General features: G+C 37.2%; 1 protein-coding gene across 3 annotated transcripts in view; it reads left to right on the top strand.

Annotated features, from left to right (window-relative positions):
* ATM (ATM serine/threonine kinase) overlaps positions 1-22,207 on the top strand; it is a 58,426-nt gene that overhangs the window by 34,770 nt on the left and 1,449 nt on the right. For 2 of the 3 annotated variants that reach the window (XM_082279385.1, XM_082279386.1), the window contains exons 40-61: positions 111-199; positions 295-397; positions 1,441-1,589; positions 2,634-2,738; positions 3,244-3,363; positions 4,256-4,490; positions 5,843-6,010; positions 7,954-8,073; positions 9,425-9,642; positions 10,384-10,591; positions 11,153-11,266; positions 11,668-11,826; positions 12,978-13,116; positions 13,482-13,564; positions 14,869-15,009; positions 15,957-16,073; positions 17,158-17,307; positions 18,036-18,201; positions 19,408-19,494; positions 19,575-19,689; positions 21,277-21,340; positions 22,014-22,150. In XM_082279385.1, the coding sequence (XP_082135511.1) occupies positions 111-199; positions 295-397; positions 1,441-1,589; positions 2,634-2,738; positions 3,244-3,363; positions 4,256-4,490; positions 5,843-6,010; positions 7,954-8,073; positions 9,425-9,642; positions 10,384-10,591; positions 11,153-11,266; positions 11,668-11,826; positions 12,978-13,116; positions 13,482-13,564; positions 14,869-15,009; positions 15,957-16,073; positions 17,158-17,307; positions 18,036-18,201; positions 19,408-19,494; positions 19,575-19,689; positions 21,277-21,340; positions 22,014-22,150 (2,987 nt within the window). The remainder of the gene's footprint in view (positions 1-110; positions 200-294; positions 398-1,440; positions 1,590-2,633; positions 2,739-3,243; positions 3,364-4,255; positions 4,491-5,842; positions 6,011-7,953; positions 8,074-9,424; positions 9,643-10,383; positions 10,592-11,152; positions 11,267-11,667; positions 11,827-12,977; positions 13,117-13,481; positions 13,565-14,868; positions 15,010-15,956; positions 16,074-17,157; positions 17,308-18,035; positions 18,202-19,407; positions 19,495-19,574; positions 19,690-21,276; positions 21,341-22,013; positions 22,151-22,207) is intronic. The other variant, XM_082279387.1, reaches the window with a different exon arrangement.

A 22,207-nucleotide genomic window follows, 5' to 3' on the forward strand; every position in this document is an offset into this window, starting at 1 on the left:
AAGCAATGATGTTGCCTGTAAAAACATTTGTAAACTGATACAATTTATATAAAACTAACTTGAGCTGGTTCCAAAAAAGGTAATTCTTTGTCTTGTGGTGCATATTCTAGGACCTTCTCATGGACATCTATAGAAGCATTGGAGAACCTGACAGTCTTTATGGCTGTGGTGGAGGAAGAATGTTACAGCCATTAGCACGGTATAATTTATTTGTGTTCTTATGTTCTTTAAAGGCATTGCTTTCATTTACTAGTAAGGAACTTAAATTGAAAACTTCTTTTTCACTTACAACAGGATAAGAACATATGAGCATGAAGCAGTGTGGGAGAAAGCCCTTGTAACATATGACCTTGAGACAAGCCTCTCTCCATCTACTCGCCAGGCAGGAATAATAGAGGTAATCTTATTTTATAAGGGGAAATGAGTGTAAGAATTGATATTCATCATACTGAATCATTTGTAGTGAGTCTGAAATTGTTTTAGGACTGAAAGTGATCTCTTTGTTCATTAAATCTAGCCCATTGTCATAGGCATCCAAGCTGTGTAATATAAGACAACTCAATATTTGTTCTGAAAACATTAAGGTTTCTAGACCTCTTGTCACTCACAATCCCCATCATGGGTAATGAATTTTGTGAAATACTTAAAAGTAAGTATATTTAATATTTTTCCAGATTTTGGCCAGCTCCTAAAATGACAGGATATAGAAAGTAATGTAATTGGTTATTTTTGCTGTCTTGTTCTTTAAACCTCTCCATTATGAAACCATAGTTTTTCTGATACAATAGATAAAAAGAATTTATGTTATTTTCAACCTTTAAATTTGTTGCTTTTTTAGCCTAAAAATGTTTATACCAGTTCTATAATAATGTAGCACAGGTATGTATGTGTTTTCCGTTATTTAATTTTCATATGGTACTTTTATTTTCTTACCACAAATTATTTAGTATCACTTTTAAAATTCCATTGCATTTGTCCTTCGTAGTGACTTCACACATAATCTGATTAATTGGTCACAATTATAAAGGCATTATGGTCTTCAAAAAGATAGGATTTATAGGAAATCTTTTCAAATCCCTATCAGGAGAAACAGTTCATTAAGAAGTAAAACCTGTTTTGACTTACCACCCAGGAATGATGGAATGAAGAAATGTGAGCTGATAGTTAATTTGAAACCCAGTGTGAAAATTTATTTCAAAGAATGCCAACCAGAGTACTAATAAAACCATTTTCCTGGAGTTGCAGATATCAATACTGTGATTAGTAGTCTTTTATTAAAAAGTTTTCATCTTATGTAGTGTACAGTTTAGAAATAGTTACGGTCCTGTCTTTCCTGCAAAGGGTTCTTTGTTTCCTAAAGTAAAACAAAGCCCTTAAAACAATACTAGTTCAGTTTAATAAAGGAGGAAAATCAGTTTTGAGTAATTTTCTTAATTCCAGGCTTTGCAGAATTTTGGGCTTTGCCACACTCTTTCCATGTACTTAAAAGGGCTGGAACGTGAAAACACGGAGTGGTGTGCAGAACTCCAGGAAATACGCTACCAAGCAGCATGGAGGAATATGCAGTGGAGCCACATCTCTTCTGTCAAGTAAACCACCTTATCTTTTTGCTAGTTCTTTAAGTAAAAGGCAATGGGGTCAGATCCAAGCAGAAAAGGCAAGATTAGAATATAGTCCCTGTGAAGCAGGTCACCTAATTCGTCTTAATCACTGAATTGAAAAGCAGTGTTTTTCACTTAGACTTGTCTGGTGTGTATGCACATCGCTTTTCGTTTTCCTGGGAAACTGTACACAGGTGATTCTTTTTGATTGTTTGTAGCTCTAAACTGAAATTTTCAATTTTTGACTCACATAGTAGATGTATCTTGAGTACAAGAGAGGGATAGATAGTTTTTAGTATCTAATTTATAAGAAAATAGGGAAAATACTGCTCAGTAAGCCACAAGAGGTTTATCAAGTCCTGGATAAGTAAACACCAGTATTGATTCATGGCTACTCCCTTGTAAGGAATAATTTCCTGAAGAGAGGATACTGCTGGATGCCTGGCAGCAGTTATTTGGTATGACTGACCAGGATCTGGTGTGAACTCTGTCCCTTCTTGGTACAGCTGCATCATTGCACATTTTAGGAGGAATACAGAATAGACTCACTATGTTTTGGCAAAAAAAAAAAAAAAAAAAAAGAGTCACATTATGGGGTCTTCTGTAACTCCTTCTACATCAATTTTTAGTAGTCAGGAGAATTTTTCTCCTAAGACTCTTACATTAGGATGGGGAACATACTCTTGGTGTGCTTGTTCCCTTCTCCTACACTGTCTTAAGGTCATGGTTTAGACACACCTGGAGGACTTCACAAGCAGCCTCTTAAAGGGTATATGCCATGCCATGATCAGAACAAACTTGGTATCGGTGAGCTAGAATAAGATTCAAGATTCAAGAACAGCTTGAATTTATAAAACACGAAATTAATTTAAAATGTAAAGGATTGCATCAGTTTTTTTATCATGCAAAACAGCAATCTATCCAACTGCAGAAAATGTACAACTAAAGCAATTTGTCACAAAGACAAAATTGTCTTCTTGGTAGAGAAATATGGTTTTCATTTTATTCTGTTACTTTTGTTTTATTTGTTAGAGATGAAGCAGGAAGTCCAGGGTACCATGAATCATTGTATGATGCCCTTCAGTCTTTACGAGATAAGGAATTCTCTGCTTTCCATGACAGTCTTAAAGATGCCAGGTAACAAATTGTATGCAAATACTGTGGTGTTAGAGAGAGATGGACAGAATGTGCGTGTTTGTAATCACAGGTTATGCATGAAAGACTATCATGGGGTTTTATGGGCTCAAATAATGACTCATGCATGGAATAAAAACTACTTCCAGACTTCAGCTGAAATTTTTAACTTCAGTTTGTCATCTATACATATATAATTTGTGTGCCAATTGAAGATATATTTCCTCTACACATCCCTTACTTTGTAGTCCTCTTAAGTGGATTCCAGTGCTGAATGCTTTTCTTTAGCTGAGCTATCACACAGACTTTGGAGTTTCTGTGCGCTTACTGTGTTTTCATTTATTGACAAACTTTTTTTTAAATTTTAATGGTAATACAAAGTAACTTCAGACTGAAGAGTTTTGCTGTTTAATTTCTGTTCACTGTATGGAAACTATGTTATGGATATTTGGAATTACTTGCTGATATTAAATAAAAATAATCTACTATTTTTCTGTTAAATCCATAGAGTGAATGAAGTAGAAGAGCTGTGCAAGGGCAGTCTTGAGTCTGTTTATTCCTTATATCCAACCCTTTGCAGACTACAGCTAATTGGAGAGTTGGAAAATGCTGGTCTGCTGTTCTCCAGGTGATTTCTTAAGATTGTGTAACACCACTTTCTCAGTTTTCAGGATTTTTAGTAATCAAGCATAGCACAAAACTTCAAATGACCTCAACAGATTTTATTCATCAACATCTCAAAGTTTGTGTTAAAAATTACAAGGATTTTAGCTCACTACTTGAAGACAGTTTTAGATTCTCTTTATTGCCAGACTGGATTTATTCACAGTCTAGTTTGAATTATTTGATATCATGCCAGTATTGTGTTTTAAATAATTGTTTTCTTTCCTTTATATTGAGTTCCCTCATACTCCAAGGTAGCAGTCATATCTCCTAGCTTCTGGTTTACTCAAGGAACTGAGTCCTCCTCTTTTAGTGTCTTTTCTAAAAATGTTTTCTGTTTCTTTAATGATATCCATAGCTTTACTGAAAGCTGTTTCAGTTTGAATAATCTTCTTCATGGACCTCTATTCCCATCAATATTCTTCCTAAATTCTTAAGATCGCTTTTTAATCACAGGAAGGTATTTATCTCTGTAGTGCTATTAACAGTGAATTGTCTCTGCTATAGTTCTACCAGTTTGGTAGCTAATAGTCACCCTACAGTCTTTTAAGCAGTTCTATGTTTGAGTGTGATTCCCTTTGCTGATGGACCTTTAACACAAGTTTTTGATGCTTAATCAAGAATGTTTACAGAGGAGTAGTCCACCTGAGTGGTGGTGTACTTCATGTTTGTTAAAACTGGAAGGCTTCCAGTTTAGTCTGCATGTAGTAACCATTGTAGGGTTTTATGAGCTATTTCTTGGTTTTGAAGTGTGAATTGTGAACTTTCTCAGCAGTTTAGTTTTTACTCATCTTGCATTTCACTAATATTTAGTGAGAATTGATAACAAGTTTTTTTTCTTTTGGTAACAATTGCAGATCTGTTACTACTCAACAACTGAATGACGTTTATTTGAAATGGCAGAGACAGTCCCAGCTTCTCAAAGACAGTGACTTCCATTTCCAGGAACCTATCATGGCTCTGCGCACTGTAATTTTGGAAATCTTGCTTGAAAAGGAGAGTGAAAATACCAAAAGAGAATGTATTAAAGACCTCCTGACCAAACATCTAGTGGAACTCTCTAGACTGGCAAGAACTGCTAAAAATACACAGGTAAAATTTCCAGGAGAGATCAGGAACAGATGTTTGTTTTTTATTTTATAAAAGAACTTCATTTTTTAACAGTACTAAGGATTAGCTGTATTCTAAGTTTATTCAGTGGAATAATCAATTAATCTGAGACTTAAATGATGTAGAATTTATTAACAAATTGTATTTATGGGTATGTTTTTTGAATTTTGTTCGTAAGTGTAAGCCACTGTGAGGTAGATAATACGAAAATGACATTTTTAGTGAAGAATGCTCTTCTAGCTGTTTCTCTTTTTGGTGCATTTTTATATATCCAGCTTTCACTGGCATCATACTGTTGTAGTGTTCCAGAGTAAAACTGCAGAGATAACTTCATTGCATCTCTATATTTAGTGTTGTCTTCAAAGTTTTATACTCTCAAAGCACCATTGCACTGTGGTAAATCTCTTTTTGTGAATCACTTACTGGGATTTGCAGTATCAGTGGTTTTTTTCAGTTGCTGATGCATTTAAGATCCAGAGGCAGTCTTGGCTTGTTCTAGGTAGTGCATCTGGATGAGTAACTCCACAAGAATTTACAGAGCAGTAATATCCTCCAAGGACCTCTACAGAAAATAGTTCCAGCTAAATACGAAAAGGAAAGGTGTTTAACACTTCACATATGTGAAACTAAATCAAACTTTGGTTTCAGAAAGGTTCTCTTTTTATGAATAATGATGAAACCAGTAGAACAGCTGTCTTTGATTTCATGAATTTGCAAGCTTTACTCAGTGCCTCTGAAGCTTTTTGGGAGAATTATGTCAGATATTTTTGTCTCATGCCTGCCTAGCTACCAACACTGTGGCAATGAGTGTCCTGTAAGAGCCTCAAGTTTGTTAAAAACATTGTTTGCTCTCTGTGCTGTCATTGTGATACTAAGTAGTGAGGATGGTACTTTACCAGTGATATGTGTGTCGATATAGGCACGTGAAGGCATTGGTGTATGGTGGTGTCATTTTTTAAATTATTTTTCTGTGGTCTGTAGTAATGTTTGTATACATGTAATAATGTAATAATAATTGCTAAGCTATAAATCCATTACTTCAGTAGGTACACTTTCAGAATTTGTCTACCTCCAATTTAAACTGTTAAACATAGATACTTTATTTTAGAGTTTTTAAGGTTTGATTCTAGTCTATTTTTGTTGCAAAACAGGATTTGCTGTAAGTATATAGAAAAATAATTTCATATCTTTGCTGCAAATAAATTCTTAGCACTGGATGGGCAGACTATGCTGCACAAATAGAGAAAATTGAGACAGAGTCTGAAAACAAAACCTTCTGTGAGATACAGATATTTCACTTAAAGATTTGTTCATGATTATTTTTTCAATTTCAGCTTCCAGAAAAAGCTATGTTTCAGATCAAACAGCACAATCCAAATGGAAATGGAGTTTCTGAATGGCAACTAGAAGAAGCTCAGGTTTTCTGGGCTAAAAAGGAAGAGAGTCTTGCACTGAATATACTTAAAACGATGATAAAAAAATTAGATGCAGATTGGTTTCAGGTATGTGTTACATAATGCATAAATTTAAGAGAACTAAATTATTTAAGATTCTAATTCCACTTTCTGAAGTTTTCCATAGAAGAAAATTAAAGGCCCCTCTGCAATATTACTAAATCTGGTTTATACTCTCAAAATGTCTGAAAGCAAAAAAGCTTGTGTTAGCAAATCTTGTTAGGGGTTTTCAGAGTGAATCTCTAACAGTGGCAAATGTAAGAATTCATTATTCATAGCCCACAACTAAACCATGTCCCTAAGCACCACATGGACATGTCTTTCAAATCCCTTTTAAACAGAGATGGTGACTTTACCACTTCCTTGGGCAGCCTGTTCCAATGCTTGACAATCCTTTTAGTGAAGAAATTTTTCCTATCCAAACTAAACCTCCCCTAGTGCAATTTGAAGCCATTTCCTCTTGTCCTGTCACTTGTAACCTGAAAGAAGAGGCCAACCCCCACCTGGCTACAGCCTCCTTTCAGGCAGCTGTAGAGAGCAATAAAGTCCCCCCTGAGCCTCCTTTTCTCCAGGCTGAACACCCCCAGCTCCCTCAGCTGCTCCTCACAGGACTTGTGCTCCAGACCCTTCCCCAGCTCCGGTGCCCTTCTCTGGACACGCTCCAGCCCCTCAATGTCTTTCTGGCAGTGAGGGGCCCAGAACTGAACACAGGATTGGAGGTGTGGCCTCAGCAGTGCCGAGTACAGGGGGACGGTCACTGCCCTGGTCCTGCTGGCCACACCACTGCTGATCCAGGCCAGGATGCCATTGGCTTTCTTGGCCACCTGGGCACAGCTGGATCATGTTCAGCTGCTGTTGACCAGCACTCCCAGGTCCTTTTCCACCAGGCAGCTTTCCAGCCACTGCCTGGGGTTGTGATCTGGCACTTGCCTTGTCAGACCTCATGTAGTTGGCCTTGGCCCTCAATCCAGCCTTTCCAGATCTCTCAGGATGATGTTTGTTAAAATGTGGTCTACAAATACTTGTATAGAACCTAATTTTGTATACCACCATGAAAAAAATTCCTTCATGTCCTCACCTTTATGTTTAGCTATGAAGGCTTTCTTTGAGTATTTCTGGAGGATAAAAGACATTTGCTTTGAGTCCAGGTATCTTCTTAAAGAATATCACACTTCAGAAAGGCTGGATTATTTTGGGCCAAGTTCTCTATACATATCAGGGCAAAATCAAGAGTTGCTGCTCTTTTGATTTTTGTGATTTCTCCATGAATCAGTTGATGAGGCCCTCCAAAAATTTAGTCCTTCCTTACATTTACCTTGTCCATGTAAGCATATTTGTGTTTTCACAACCTATGACGTTCACATACGTATTTCAGAGTCAGTGTTGCCATCTTGGTCACATGGTCTTTGATATGTATCCTATAGTAGAAGTATTTTGCAATACTCCATAATATCCTACTCTACAGTTAAAGCTGAGCATCCAATCTGGAGAAAAGTCTTTTGGAAACCTGCTCCATCATCTTCTCAGAGCACTTTTAATCAAGTTTCCATGTAGAAGTCTGTCTGAAGAATTTGATGATCACACATGGCTGTTGTGGTTCCTGACTGTTATCTATGGAGTTGTCTGTGGTACTTGCGACTAAATGGGGACGTTATAAAATACAATTCTGAAATCATGTTGTGAATTTTTAAAATTTTTATTACATTTTATCATTGGTTTATTCTGTTTTTCATTGTTCAAACTATCAGGTATTTTAAAATATGTGCTCTCCTTTAGTCTTACATCGAATGTGAATGTGATTTAAGGTTATTGACTACTGTAGATGTGGATGGGAAATGACTGTAGATTAGCATTATGTGTAATAGGCCTCAGTGATTGAATTCTATTCAGGGTTTAAAAGCTTTAGAAATTGCCTACCTCATATGTAAAAGATATTTTTGTTTGATGCCTCCCTCTCTTTAATTTTTTTCCCAAAACTTGCTTTTTCAAAGGTTGAGAATGATCCTCACCTGAAATTGATGTATACAGAGTGCCTGAGGCTCTGCGGTACCTGGTTAGCAGAAACATGCTTGGAAAACCCTACAGTCATCATGCAGAAATACTTAGAAAAGGTGCATCCAGTCTTTGAAATGTGCAATCTTTGAGATAATGCTGTGTTAAAATACCAAGTAGATTTTTCAGTGCAGCCTTTATTTTTCTATATTGAAAATATGGTTTCTTATATGTAAGTATTAGGGTTTCACATTGTATTGTGTAGCACTGTAATCTTATGAAGTGTTCAGAATATGGCTTTGTAGAAATCACAGTGGAACATCTTATATTGGCTTAGAAGTGTAGGGATTACAACTACCAGTCTAGTTTCCCTTTCCTGTTCCCTACCTCTTCCTTCTCAGGACAGATTATTCATTCGCCAGGCTTTCAGTATGGCCATTATATTTCACAGAACCACAGAATCAGTCAGGTTGGAAAAGACCTCTGAGATCATCAAGTCCAACCTGTGACCCACCACCACCACATCAACCAGACCATGGCACTGAGTGCCACTTCCACTCTTCCTTTAAACACTGCTATGGATGGTGACTCCACCACCTCCCTGGGCAGGCCATTCCAATGTCTAATACCCCTTTCTGTGAAGAAATTCTTCCTCATGTCCAACCTGAGCCTCCCCTGGTGCTGCTGCTCTGGTTACGTCCTCTTGTTCTGTCACTTGTTACCTGGGAGAAGAGATTGGCTCCCACCTGGCTACAACCTCCTTTCAGGCAGCTGTAGAGAGCAATAAGGTCACCCTGAGATGCTGCAACATCTTGTTCTAGTGTTTCAAAGTACTGTAATTTTTTTCTTTTAAGATCTTAGCCAGTAATAGAAATGTTTTTATTAATATTTGTCTGCTCTGCATTTCTTTATTTCATGCTAATTTGTGAAAATCAAAGTAGTTACCTGTCTCTGTTGCTATCTGTATACTTTCTTCACTCTGATGATTTGAATCCATGACTTTCATATATAATTTCCTTTTCTTTTGGTATATTTTGGACTATCTTCTGGTTTTTTCTCACTATCTTGTGATGTAAGGCTGTAAGACTATTGTAAAACTTCATGCCTCATTACTGTAAGAGATAGATAAGTGTGGTAAATTCCTGTATGGTTACTAAAGCTATTTCATACACAATAATCTTTTTGGCTGTTTGCAATGAAACATTTCTCAAAGATTACATTCACTTAGGAGAAAAATATTCAGTCTGTTAAGTTTATTTTGTATGCATATTTATTCCATCACAGGCAATATTAAATAATGTATTCAAGCAGGTGACCCTGCCTGAGCAGGAAGGGAGATGAATAAGATAAGCTCCAGATGTCCCTTGCAGCCTCAACCATTCTGTTTTTCTGCGATAATAGAGTTTCATCAAGTATTATGCAGCTCTAGTTACCTGACTATTGGTCTTACCATTGTAACTTCTCCTTTAGGCTGTGGAAATTGCTGCAAGCCCCAGTGGAGACAGCAGTGATGAGCTGAAGAAAGGAAAGATGAAGGCTTTCCTCTCCTTGGCGCGTTTTTCTGATAATCAGTACCAGCGAATTGAGAATTACATGAAATCCTCAGAGTTTGAAAATAAGCAGGCACTGCTGAAGAAGGCCAAGGAGGAGGTCGGTCTCATCAGGGAGCGCAGAGTTCAGACCAACAGGTGAGCATTCAAGTAGGGACTGGTTACTGTGGAGCTGTCACAGGCTTCAGCTCTACTCTCTGGGCAAGAGGTGCAGCATGGGTCACATCTTTACAGCTGCCTTTTCCCTTCTCCACAAAGCAGTGATCAAATCCAGAGTGCTTGTTGTGAATGGTTTCTCAGCTGTGCCTGGATATGGTCTAGGTGTGTGCTGGATAGTTTGGGCCAAAACTAAGCCAGGGACACAGTATGGATGATCATGGCCTGGAATTAATGTTTATTCCGTGGATCTGTTCAGTTTATTTGACAAAATGTTACATAGTGTAAATAAATGAGTTGAGATTTTTCTCTGTTACACATTTAGTGAGATAGTAGAATTAAATTTAATACGGAATTCTTAAGGATTTAGTAAGAGCAACTGCAAGTGAGCAGAAAAGGATAAACTTCAGCTGCTGGAAACTGAAGTCTTTACACAGATGATCTGTACTGGATATTCAAATTTATACCGATATTGAGATTAAATCATTTAAAAGAAGACAGTGACTGGAAGTTTACTTAGAGCAATGCATCTGTGTGCACAGATGGCGTACAGCAAGGGCGTAGCTCCCATTGTTCAGTTTCTTAGTTGTTTATTTTACTGTGCCTGTACATACAAAACAACTTAAAAAAAGTTAAATTAGTAAGTGACAGAGCTGGGGAAGGCCTTGCTGTAAGTTCATTAAGAAATAATTTGTTGTTTAAAAATAATGTCTCTTCATGTAGATACACAGTGAAGGTTCAGCGAGAACTTGAGCTGGATGAAGGTGCAATACAAGCCCTGACTGAGGATCGTAAACGCTTCTTGTGTAAAGCAGTGGAGAACTACATCAGCTGTTTGCTGAGTGGAGAAGAACATGATATGTGGATATTCCGACTCTGTTCCCTATGGCTTGAAAATTCCGGAGTTGATAGAGTCAACGAAATGATGAAGGTATATATTTGCTCCATTTTTTTCCTAGTGCTTTGACAAATAAATATCTTTCTTCTCCTTCTCCTGTATTTCTAGAAGATGAATTATGTAGCTCCGCAACTTTTCCCAAAAACTTGCTTTTTTCAGTTGTCATTGCTTATCATGACAACAGTTTTTCATCAGTGAGACCTGTAGTTCTCAATGCATTTTAATTTAACTTAAATTAGCATTTTAATTTCACACGTCTGTATGATTAAACGTATCTCATGATCTTTACTGTGGTCACCTTGTTCTTCACATACCTTGGAACAACACCTTCAACATCCTTAGGGTACATTATTGTTGTTCATATTATATACACTTTTAGGTGAAAAGCCATGACAGGTAGAATAGAAAACAGTAACTCTCCTATGAAGGACTTGTAGCATTTAGGAGACATGGGCCAAGATGATGTGATACTCACTGAATTGTTATTTTATCACACAGCCACGATTATTCTTAATTTAAAAAAAATGTATTTTATGGTTAAAATTTTTGTTAGGCGTTTAGTACAGCTCTCTAACTGAGTTTTCTCTACTACAGAAAAATGCACAGAAGATCCCTTCATACAAGTTCTTGCCTCTGATGTACCAGCTGGCTGCTCGGATGGGAACAAAGATGATGGGTGGTTTAGGATTTCACAAAGTCCTGAATAATGTAATTTTTGCTTTTTTTATCTAAAGATATCTCGATTGGCTTGGTAATGCCTTCTTCTAAACATATCCACCTTCCTCTGAGCAACTATAGCTAAACAAGTTATGTAGGTGATAAGGGTATATTAAAAATGAGTGATGCCAAATCAGTATGGTGGGGGAAGAGGATTTGGGACTTTTTTCATTTCTACTTCATGTATTTATTTGTAGTGTAAGAGTAGTCTTATGCAGCTATAGAAATATACTTTGAATGTTTTTTCAGTTGTGGAAATACTGTCTTAATTATTACCTTTCATTTCGTGTTAGGAGCCTTAGAAGTTCAAAAGAATTAATAATGTTAATTAAGTATTGTTTTTCTTCTTCTGTACTGTTTTCAATAATGGGATCTTTTTCTTTTGTTGGCAGCTAATGGCTCGAATTTCACTGGATCATCCACATCATACTCTGTTTATAATATTAGCTTTGGCTAATGCTAACAAAGATGAACTCCTCACAAAACCAGATGCAATAAGAACAAATAAGTTAATTAAAAATGCACCAAAAGAGATCTCCCAGCTTGACGTGGTGACTACAAAAACTTCTATTCTATTAATCACATTCGATCCTTTAATTTTGTTAAAAAATGAAAAAAAAAACAAACAAACCATGTAAAGGGATATTTTAGTATAGAGCTCATCAGCAGACTTTTGTTAAGCAACAGTAGGAGGGAAACAGTACTTTTAATACCCCCTTTTGTAGGTAATTATTATTGAAAGAAATAATTACAGGGTTGAACAAAATATAGTTAATGTTTTGTGCCACAAATAGCCCCAATTATTGCAGACTCTTGTGATAACAGTCCCTGATGTGTCGTTGTGTAAAAGGCATTTTAGATGCAAGAAAGACTTGAGTGGGTTTATTGTTGAAAGTACATATTGAGTTGAGTATTTTTTCTGCTTTGAGTGGTACCCTGTGTTCCATCTAAGCATTTAGCCTTGTGCAGTCTATCTTTTGGTCCTCGATATGTTAAAAGCCATGCTGATAGCTAATACTGAACTGTGGTTTCATGTTACTGTTATTATTGCTTAATTTTTGTTTAACCTATCTTTGGAATCATCCTGCATATAAAGTACTGCCCCTTCTTTCCCCCATCACTGTAGGCCTGACATGGTTGTCACTGCCCTCTTACCCCCCACACTGATACATTTTTTTACCACATTTCATTGTGGGGTTTTTTTCACCTTTCTCTCACATTTGTAGTGGTTTTGTGATCCCACCCATAGGAGCAGGATTATGCTGAAGTCAACTAAGTCTCTCAGAGTCAGGCTTAGAAGGAATGCATGGACAGATTTCTGTCTTTTGCATGCAAGATTTTTTTCTTCAGCTGGGAGCAAATAACAGAAGCAGGCAGATGATGGAAGAACATCTGAAAACCTGCCTGTCTTTTTTTCTGAAGAATTTTTGCATGTGTTTCTGTACTTTGCCTGGACAGGTTTGCTCCCTCTCCATCCCCAGGAATCTTTTACATCACTCATTATCTCAGGTTAGACCGCACAGAATTTTTCTCGTGATTATTTCAGGTCATGTCACAAAGGGCTGTCCCTTACTGCAGTTTGCTCTGTTTTCATAGGACATATCTCAGTTGTACTTAATTGACTGCATGTTATGATGCACCTTTAATATTAAAAACTGTAGTTTACAAGGTCTGATGTTTGCATTCCATTGGGGTTTTTTAGGACAGAATGGAAGCTGCTAGCACTATAATGAATGTCGTAAGGAAAAGAAGAGCTCATATGGTTAGAGACACCGAAGCACTGTGTGATGCTTACATCACATTAGCTAATTTAGATCCTAGTCCATGGAAATCTCAAAGAAGTAAGTCTTGGGAAAACTGTTTTTGTTTTAATAGTGAAGATAGGTTTTATTTTCTCAGACTAAAAAGCGTATTTCTAAATAATGATATTTAGTTAAAAGAGGTAGTGCATTAGTATTGTGTCCTATTTTTGATAGATATAGAATGTAGTCTGGATTAAAAGTCATAGTAATTACTTGCACTGTAGGGCTCAGACCCTTAGTATGAAACTCCAGAAATCACCAGTTGTCCTGTGGTTATCTACATCAGCTCAATACAAGTATGCAGTGAGGTTTTGGGTCCCAAAAGCAATGTAAGCTGGGCTTTGTCAATTTAGGTGTATTTTTATAGCTCTGAATTTATAAATATTAATTCCTTTTAATTACAGAAGGAATAAGTATTCCAGCTGACCAGCCAATTATTAAACTGAAGAACTTGGAGGATGTTGCTGTTCCTACCATGGAAATTAAGGTGACTGAAACTGAAAAAATACACACTATAATACCACATCATAGAATCAGCTTCATGCTTTTGTACTGGCAGTCAGGGCATACATCACTTCATCCAATTCCCATGGTTTTTACAGGTCAACTTAGGGGATACTTTCTTGTCAGGTGGGAGGTGCAGGGTGAGATGGTTTCCTTAGAAGACCTTGATCCCAAGCCTTAGGTGTGCTGGTTAGTGGTTTATGGTACAAAGACAGCTTTGCCACTTAATTCTGAGTAGTTTCTCATTATCAAAAGGGGTGGTGAACTACCTAACTCACTCGGGGGATTTGGGAGTCTGAATGTCCTGTGTTGTAGGTGCTAACTCAGAGTTTCAGGGAGGCACTGAATATCAAAAAAGGTGTGAGAATTAATAGACTTGCCTTTTCTGCTGTTAGGCTTTTACCATTCATTAATGGGAAATGATCCCTTCCCATTGGCATAAACAATTGACTGGATGGGTGCATAGGCACTCACCTTTTGATGCCACACGCTCTACCTGGGAAACTTAGCAGTTTCAAGAACGTAGAGTTGCTTTTTGGGCCAGCATCTAAACTTAAATGTTACAAAGCCAGAATTCCTTGTGTTGAAATCCCTCAGGCTATGTCTATAAAGCCGAGTAAGTCAAGGGACTGCTTTAAGGTGTTTGACTTCAGAGGCCGGAAGTTGCCACCCGTGCCTGAATAACATCTGTTTGTAGGGCTCCGGTTGGCCCCAGGTGTTGCTCCTTTGTACAACTGGATCATTCTTTTCTTTGCCTTTCTTCTCCTCCAGTACAGACTGGCTGAAATGGCTGCAGGTCTGTGATGTAGCCTGCTGGGGCAGTATTTCCTTACAGCTGACTGAGTCGGGTTGCTCTGGGGTATGAGGATACAGGGAGTGGCTGAGGTACAGATCCTGTACAATGCCAAACCTGCAGCAGGTTTGGGATTGTAGATTGAGTCCTTTTGCAGCCTAGTCTAAGCCTAATGTTCCCCAGCCATATGTGAACATTTTCCTGGGACGGTGCTAGCTGGGACAGGCTAACATTGTGTCACAGCTTGTTTAGTGGAAGTCTCTGCAGCACCACGTCCCTTCTACCAATGAGATGAACAAGGAGGAATCAAAAAAAATCCTTTGCTCAGCATATTTTCGTAGCCTTTGTGGTATTATCCTTGTAGAGGATGGAGTGCTCATGTTAATATTTAGCATATAGTCTGCTAATGAGGTTTGCAAACAACTCATTACCACATTGTGTGAGTGAAATGGAGGTCATATTTATACTAATTTTAACCTTATTTTTAATTTCAGGTGGATCCCACAGGACAATATGAAAATTTGGTCACAATAAGTTCTTTCAAGCAAGAATTTCGTTTAGCAGGAGGCATGAATCTGCCTAAAATAATAGATTGTGTAGGATCAGATGGTAAAGAAAGGAGGCAGCTGGTTAAGGTAGGTTCTGTCAGTTGTAATGATATCTCAGAGACTTGGCATGCTGGAATTTTTTCAGTTCTCCTGTCAGTTTTCTCATGTATCATTTCTGTGCCATGAGCAGACTTTTCACACTTCACTGTCAATTTTCTCCATTGAGGAATGCTTTAATAAATGAAATTACAAAGTATTAATAAGTAATATAATATAAATAACAAGTAATGATACTATATATGTTTGTAATTATTTTTCAGCAGTTCTTTAATATCCAGTACCTACCTGGCAACTACCAGACTTGCCTAGTCATGTCTCAGCTGATGACCTGAAGTGTACTGTAAATAAAAACCATCAACATACTGTGTTAAATATCTCCTTTCTTCTTCCCCATATAAAAAAATATTTGCAATTCAGAGGCAATCAAAAGCAAGCACACAGAAGTAAAAATCTCTAAAAAAATTTATTTCTCCTTAGACTCAGCTGATTTCATTATCTCTTTGAATGCAAACGTGGAGCAGTTGCTGGGAGAATTCTGTTTTGCTGCTAAGTTTTGAAAGCTTTAAAGAGAAGCATGAATCACTAGATCTGCATCCAGCAATCAGAACTGCAGTGCCAACTGATGCTGCTTCACCTGTGTGCTGGCTTGCTAAATAAAGGTGAATTAAACACCTATTTTTGAAAAGAGAACCATAAAACGTGTAGGTTGATTGAAACCTGAATCAAATAGCATCTGTCAAAAAAAAAGAGTGGTGATGATTTAAGTTAATGATGGTTCTGTTTAAGCAGCTGAGCACTAATAGAAAACAGAGGAAATACAGAGGAAAAAACCAACTATTCATTACATTTTATTGCAAGTGATTATTGTGGAAAAGTAACTTGTGTTTTGTGCAATTTTTTTAAATTTTTTTTTACTTGCTGAGCAAGAAATTGGATGCTGAGAATTTTAACTGCTTTTTCTGATTATGCTGAAGGGGCGTGATGACCTGAGACAAGATGCAGTCATGCAACAAGTTTTCCAGATGTGCAATACATTGCTCCAGCAAAACACTGAAACACGAAAGAGGAAATTAAATATCCGAAGATACAAGGTAACCCTGAACAGCTGCAGCCACAGAGAAATAAAGCCTATTTCTCCATTCTCCTCCTTTTTAACCCAAAAGAATATAAAAGGATTTTCATTTATGTGGTAACAGTCACTGCTCCTTAAGTTATAGAATAAACAATATATTTATTACAATTTAATTTTTTTCAAATCATTGAAGTAAATTTCTTTGGGACCAATATATACTCTGCAAAGCTTTCTTTATATGAACTTGTAATTGAAAAGAAATTAGGTAATGCACTGTCATTAAATTGTAAGTTGCTAGTCATTAAACTTGAGCATACAAGTTTGTTCATGAATTCTCATTAATTTGCCTTAATTAATAATTAATTTTAGTCTTGCAATACTCCTTACAATTGAATTCAGATGTCCCATCTAGGGTCTTTCATGCAGAATTTGAACTGATTTTTTTTTAATTGGGAGTACAGCAATAAATTCTTAGTGCGAATGCAGAAAATGTACTTGAACTTTTCCTTCCTCCTTCCTTTTTATGTACTTGGGATTATAATAATAGCTGTGAAGGTGACCTCTGAATAAGTGCTCTCGATGTATAAGCCCTTGTCTTTGACAAATGAGAAATGTGCACTCTGGAATCTCTAAAGGTGCTTATCTGAATTGCTAGCCTGGTTTTAAGAATTCTCAGATGGAGTTAAAGTCATACTTTTTGAATAATTTTCATTTAAGACTCAGGTTTTTATGTGTGTAAAATTGAACAACAGCAGGGAAAAAGAGAATGGGTGTTGCATTATGAGATAGAGACTTCCATAAGAAAAGAAAATTGAAGGAAACAGGCAGTAGCTAATCATTAAGTTGCGCTGACATGTCTAGTGGAGGATTCTCTGGGCTAGGAAAAAATTGCAATTATTTGGTAGAGAAAATTTGAGTGGATTTTTATATATGTATACATGTGTATTTAGAAGATATTTTGTGGCCAGCTGCATGGTTTGGCCTTCTTTGTCTTTTTAAACAAACAGAAATGTGCATCCATGCTCTGCAGGGTGAGTATTCATAGTTTAGTGTGTATAACCCTCCCCATGTATAACCTCACCTCTGTGGTGTTGCTTTTCCAGGTGGTTCCCCTTTCCCAGAGAAGTGGAGTCCTGGAGTGGTGCTCAGGAACAACTCCCATTGGGGAGTTCCTTGTGAATGCCGAAGAAGGAGCTCACAAGAGGTACAGGCCAAAGGATTACTCTGGTTATCAGTGTCATAAAATAATGCAGGTGAGTCCAAATAAGTTGAAAAAATACCAAAAAAATAGCTGGCTCATAATATTTGCTGGGGGCGGGGGGTGGAATTTACAGAGAACTAGGTACTATACTTTTAGTATTTCTAATAATGAATATGACCAGTGGCATGGAATAAATAGATTCAGAACACAGAGTTTCAGTTCCCTTCCACGGATCACCTCACCAGAAGTTTACAAAATTGCAGACAAGTTTACTTGTTACTTTATATACCCATGATTGTGCAAGAAACTGTTTCCTTTCAAATTGCTATAGTAGTAACAGGGATAAAAGTGTATTTAATTTTGCCTTTGAGCTGCTTTGGCATGGGAATGAGTGAGAATGACTTTCTCACAGTGTCATGAGGCCATCAGATAAGCAGAGGTACCAGAACAGAGTGCAAAGGAAGGAAACAATGCTCAACAAGATCCATTTACCTGTACATGCCTATAAAATACGGGCACCTGCTGCATCAAGGAAATAGGAGTGTGGTTTTTCCCATGTTTTTTAGCCTCTGAGTTGTGTATGAAAATGGAATTGTTTAGTAAAACAGATAGATAGGTACATTAATAATTGCTGGAAAAAAAGACAATAATTCTTAGCTCAGAAGGAGAAAAGAAGTGAGAGCAGCATTTGATGGAGGGGAGGTGGGTAGAAAGGAAGGAAGAGGTAATTGCCTTCTGAAGCAGTTAGCCCTGGGTAAAACATTTCTTATGCGTTTAAAGGATGCCCAAAAGAAACATGCTGAAGAGAAATACAGAATGTTCATGGAAGTCTGTGAGAATTTTCAACCTGTGTTCCGGTATTTCTGCATGGAGAAATTCCTGGATCCAGCAGTGTGGTTTGAAAAACGATTGGCATACACTCGCAGTGTGGCTACATCTTCTATAGGTATTGGATTATTTACAGTGGCTTTTTAGGTTACACAGCCAAGGAGTTTATACCATTTCAGTTTCTACCATGTCCTGCTTTTGTCACATGTCAGAAAAAGCTTATTAGGGGGCAAAAAAGACCAGCAAGAATATCAGCATTATTTTTGTAACTAAGATTTCTGATTTCTTCCTCCCCACCCCCATTTTTGCTGCAGAAGGAAGAATGAAATTCTGTGTTTCTTTGTTTTATAAGCAGTTTGTATTCTTAGGTTCTGGTAGGTTTTTTTCCTACCTGACTTTTATTTTCATTGTTTTAACATTTATCCATTCAATGTGTAGCCTCAGATGTTTTAGCTGAGTTGAAAAGCTCAATCTTTTACTGTCTTTGTACTGGCATTATTATCCATAGCTGAAATGGTTATTTAAGCTCTGGGATTTTTGCTTTGATTTTCCTGTCATAATAAAGAAAAAGAAGTTCTTAAGTGTAAGTACTGTGGATTTTTTTTTGGCTGACTCAGTTCTGTACATTTGGTAGCAGATTGTACACATTGTAGTAGATCCCATTTTAGATGCTAACGTGGTTGTGCACTCCCTTTTTACTGAAAAAAAATGAAGTAAATCTGAAGTTTAGTAGAATTCACATGAAAGATTTTTGTAGGAAATACTACTGCTGTCCATGTCCATCAGCTAATGAAAGCAGTAACAGGTGTAAATTGGGGCAAGGGAAATGTAGTTTGGAGTTCTTCTACATTTAAGGACAGTAAAGCACTGAAATAGGCTTACATGAAAGATCTTGTAATTTGGATCACTGGAGTTTTTTAAAATTGACTTAGACAAAAGTTGTTTGGTTCATTGGGGGGGTTTTGCTAATGATAGTAATAACAACAAAACCTGATTTTATTATGCACTTGCTTTTAATTTTTAATTTTTTTGAAAGCTGCAATATTTGATAAACTCTAATCTACAAATAGAAATGGGTAAGAAATCTGTGAGTAGATAAAACAGTGCACATCTGTATGGGAATAACCTGTTTGCAATTTCATTCAGTCAACCTTTTCTTTTTGGATTTGTGGAATGGCATTTGTTCTTTCCTTGGTAATATCTTTATATGGGGGAAGAAATAGTCTCACTTTTAATTTGTTTTCACCTGTTATTATAACACCAATAATGTTAAGTTTTCTGTGGTTTTTGTGACATGGTTTCAGCACTTATATTTCTGTTTCAGTTGGCTACATTCTTGGACTTGGAGACAGACATGTTCAGAATATCTTGATAGATGAACAAACAGCAGAACTAGTGCATATAGATCTGGGTAAGTGGGACAGCAAAAGAACCTTAATTTTTCTTTAACTTTTTTTTTTTTTTTTTAACTTTTATTATCCTTTCATTTAGGGGTTGCTTTTGAGCAAGGCAAAATCCTTCCCACACCAGAGACTGTTCCATTTAGATTAACCAGGGACATTGTGGATGGAATGGGTATCACTGGCGTGGAGGGAGTCTTCAGAAGGTGAGTGCTCCTGTATGGCACAGGGATAAGGAGGCAGCAGGGTACTTCCAGCATTGTGATTGTTACCTGTTAAATAGTTCTGATGCTTGAGAGGAGACTCAGATTTCTGCTGGTAACACCCAAACCTAAATGCTGACCTTTAACTCTTATGCTTGTATTTATATAACCAGCTGCAAGTTCATTATTGTGGCTCAGTGTTTCATACTGTGCCCTAGCTAATGGGTTACTGTCACCCTCTTGTGGAATTCAGGGAGGGCTCAGTGTTTCCAAAGGCTCCACAGCTAGCTGTTGATTCAGAATGATTTTTTTTTTCCTTCAGAACTATGCATTTCTTTCAGAGCTATGCTATATATTTGGAGTTGTTAAATGTCTTTGAACCAATTTGTTTTGACTCTAATTTCTGTTTAGTTTTATGTAAGTAATTTGGAATCATTTTCCCCTTTTGGATCATATGTTTTATATTACTTTGCAAGTGCAAAATATAAATCCCATAATAGATCTGGACTGCAAAACAGAAGAATCCCAAACATGTTGAGTTTCTGTCAGCCTCCATCCTATCTTCTGTGAATGACCCAAGGGATTCCTACATAGCAGGACATTTCTCTCAATTCAGGCTTTGATAATGTTCATGAACGTAGTACTTGCAACCCCCAAATTTCATGTCTTTAAAAAAGCACACAGGGTAGGTGTTGTCTTTCTAAGGCAGCAATTAAGGTTAATAAGTAGTTCCTAGTACTCCTTTGTCCTGTGAAGGAGCAGCCACTGCCACTTCCAGTCTAAAAATGGTGCTGTCAAATTCACAGTTTTGTATTACTTCTGAAACCATGATACAGAAAACCATGAATTGTTTGGCTCCAGCTGAAGTAAGTAAGAATATAAAAGGCACTGGTGCAGATGCTGTTTCTACCTCAGCCAGCCTGACTGGTACTTAACAGGACAGGTGTAAGTGGTAAACAAGTCATTGGCTGTGAACGTGTTCAGTTCACTTTGGTGTGTGTGTTCTCATCCTGAGGTAGACAGGAGGCCTAATCCCTCTTTCACAGGAGTACCTGTCCCATAGGATAGTTTGGCATTCCTTCCAGGAGCTTAGTTTGCTTCAGAGTGAATGTAGGTAACAACTTCTGTATCAAAGGTCATTGGAGAGGTTTTGGCAATTGCTTGTAGTCTGGCTATTGGCTCTGCTCATTTCATGGAAAACAACCCTACCACGATTCTCCAGTGCATTCCAGAGCACCCCCAGCACTTGTTTTCATCCAGCCAAGCAATTCTGCCATCGTGGCACACCCTAACAGGCAGTGTTAACTCAGTGGTTAATTCCACATATAGAAATATTTCAGACAGTGAAGCAGAGAAATACTAATCCATAATAATAATAATTCCACAGAGAAATAATAATCAGCAAACTGCACAGTCTCCTCTTGGTCTTACATGTCTAAATTTCTCTCTTTTTTTTTTCCAAGTGAAATTATCAGAGAAGTAACTCCTATGTTAGAAATTAAGTGGAGTACAAATATCCATTATTTAAATTACAAAAATACTATTTCATTTTACCAAAAAGAACCTAAAATACTGTAAAATATTTTCTAGATGCTGTGAGAAAACAATGGCTGTTATGAGAAATTCTCAAGAAGCTTTGTTGACTATTGTAGAGGTAAGCATTTTTTCATTCTTTTGGACAGTAATCTGCCAGAATGTCTTCAGTTTCTTGGCTTTGTCTTCATATGGATCACTGCACCAAATACTCATTTAGGGTGTTTTGTACTGAATTAGAACATAGTGGCATTGGTCAGATTTGTTAATTCATGTAATCTTTGGTAAGGTTATAACCAGTCTGCATTTTCTGTGGGAACTGTTTCCTTCAGGCAGTTTTCCCTCTTCAATACCTACGTGCTTCTAGCCCTAGTGCAACATTTCCAGCAGGAATAATACTGATTGAATTAAATCCTCTTTGCATAAGTCACAAAGAAGAAAATGAAACTGATTTTTGAAAGCAGGTTATATTGTGCATTAAAAGCTAATGATTCTATTTAGTGCCTAGTAGTGTATTAAAAAATTACTTGTTCACTGCTGAGGTGGAACTGATGGCAAAACTTTGTGAAGCAAGAACAACACAAATACCTGTAAGTGATCAGAGGCAGTTTTGTTGTTTGATCACTTACTAAGCAATTTAGGCCAATTCTTTTGGTTAAAAGAAAAACAAAAACCAAACCAAAACACTCAACCTCCTAATACTGTAGTTAGTGTGAGCATTACCAACAGTGCTAGGGCACTGAACTAGCTGTAATTAACAATTTAAATTAAAAAGAGGTTTATTTACTGTGTAGGTGCTGCTCTATGATCCGCTTTTCGACTGGACTATGAACCCCTTGAAAGCTTTGTACTTGCAGCAGAGGCCAGAGGATGAGGCTGACATGAGCTCTACACTTGGTACTGATCCACAAGAACCTAAAAGAAAAGCCAGGTGCAGGATTTTTTTCTTACCTTCCTCTTTCTGCATTGTTGCCTTGCTTTATGGTTT

The sequence above is a fragment of the Coloeus monedula genome, assembly GCF_965178545.1.
Source record: "Coloeus monedula genome assembly, chromosome: 3".
NCBI lineage: Eukaryota > Metazoa > Chordata > Aves > Passeriformes > Corvidae > Coloeus > Coloeus monedula.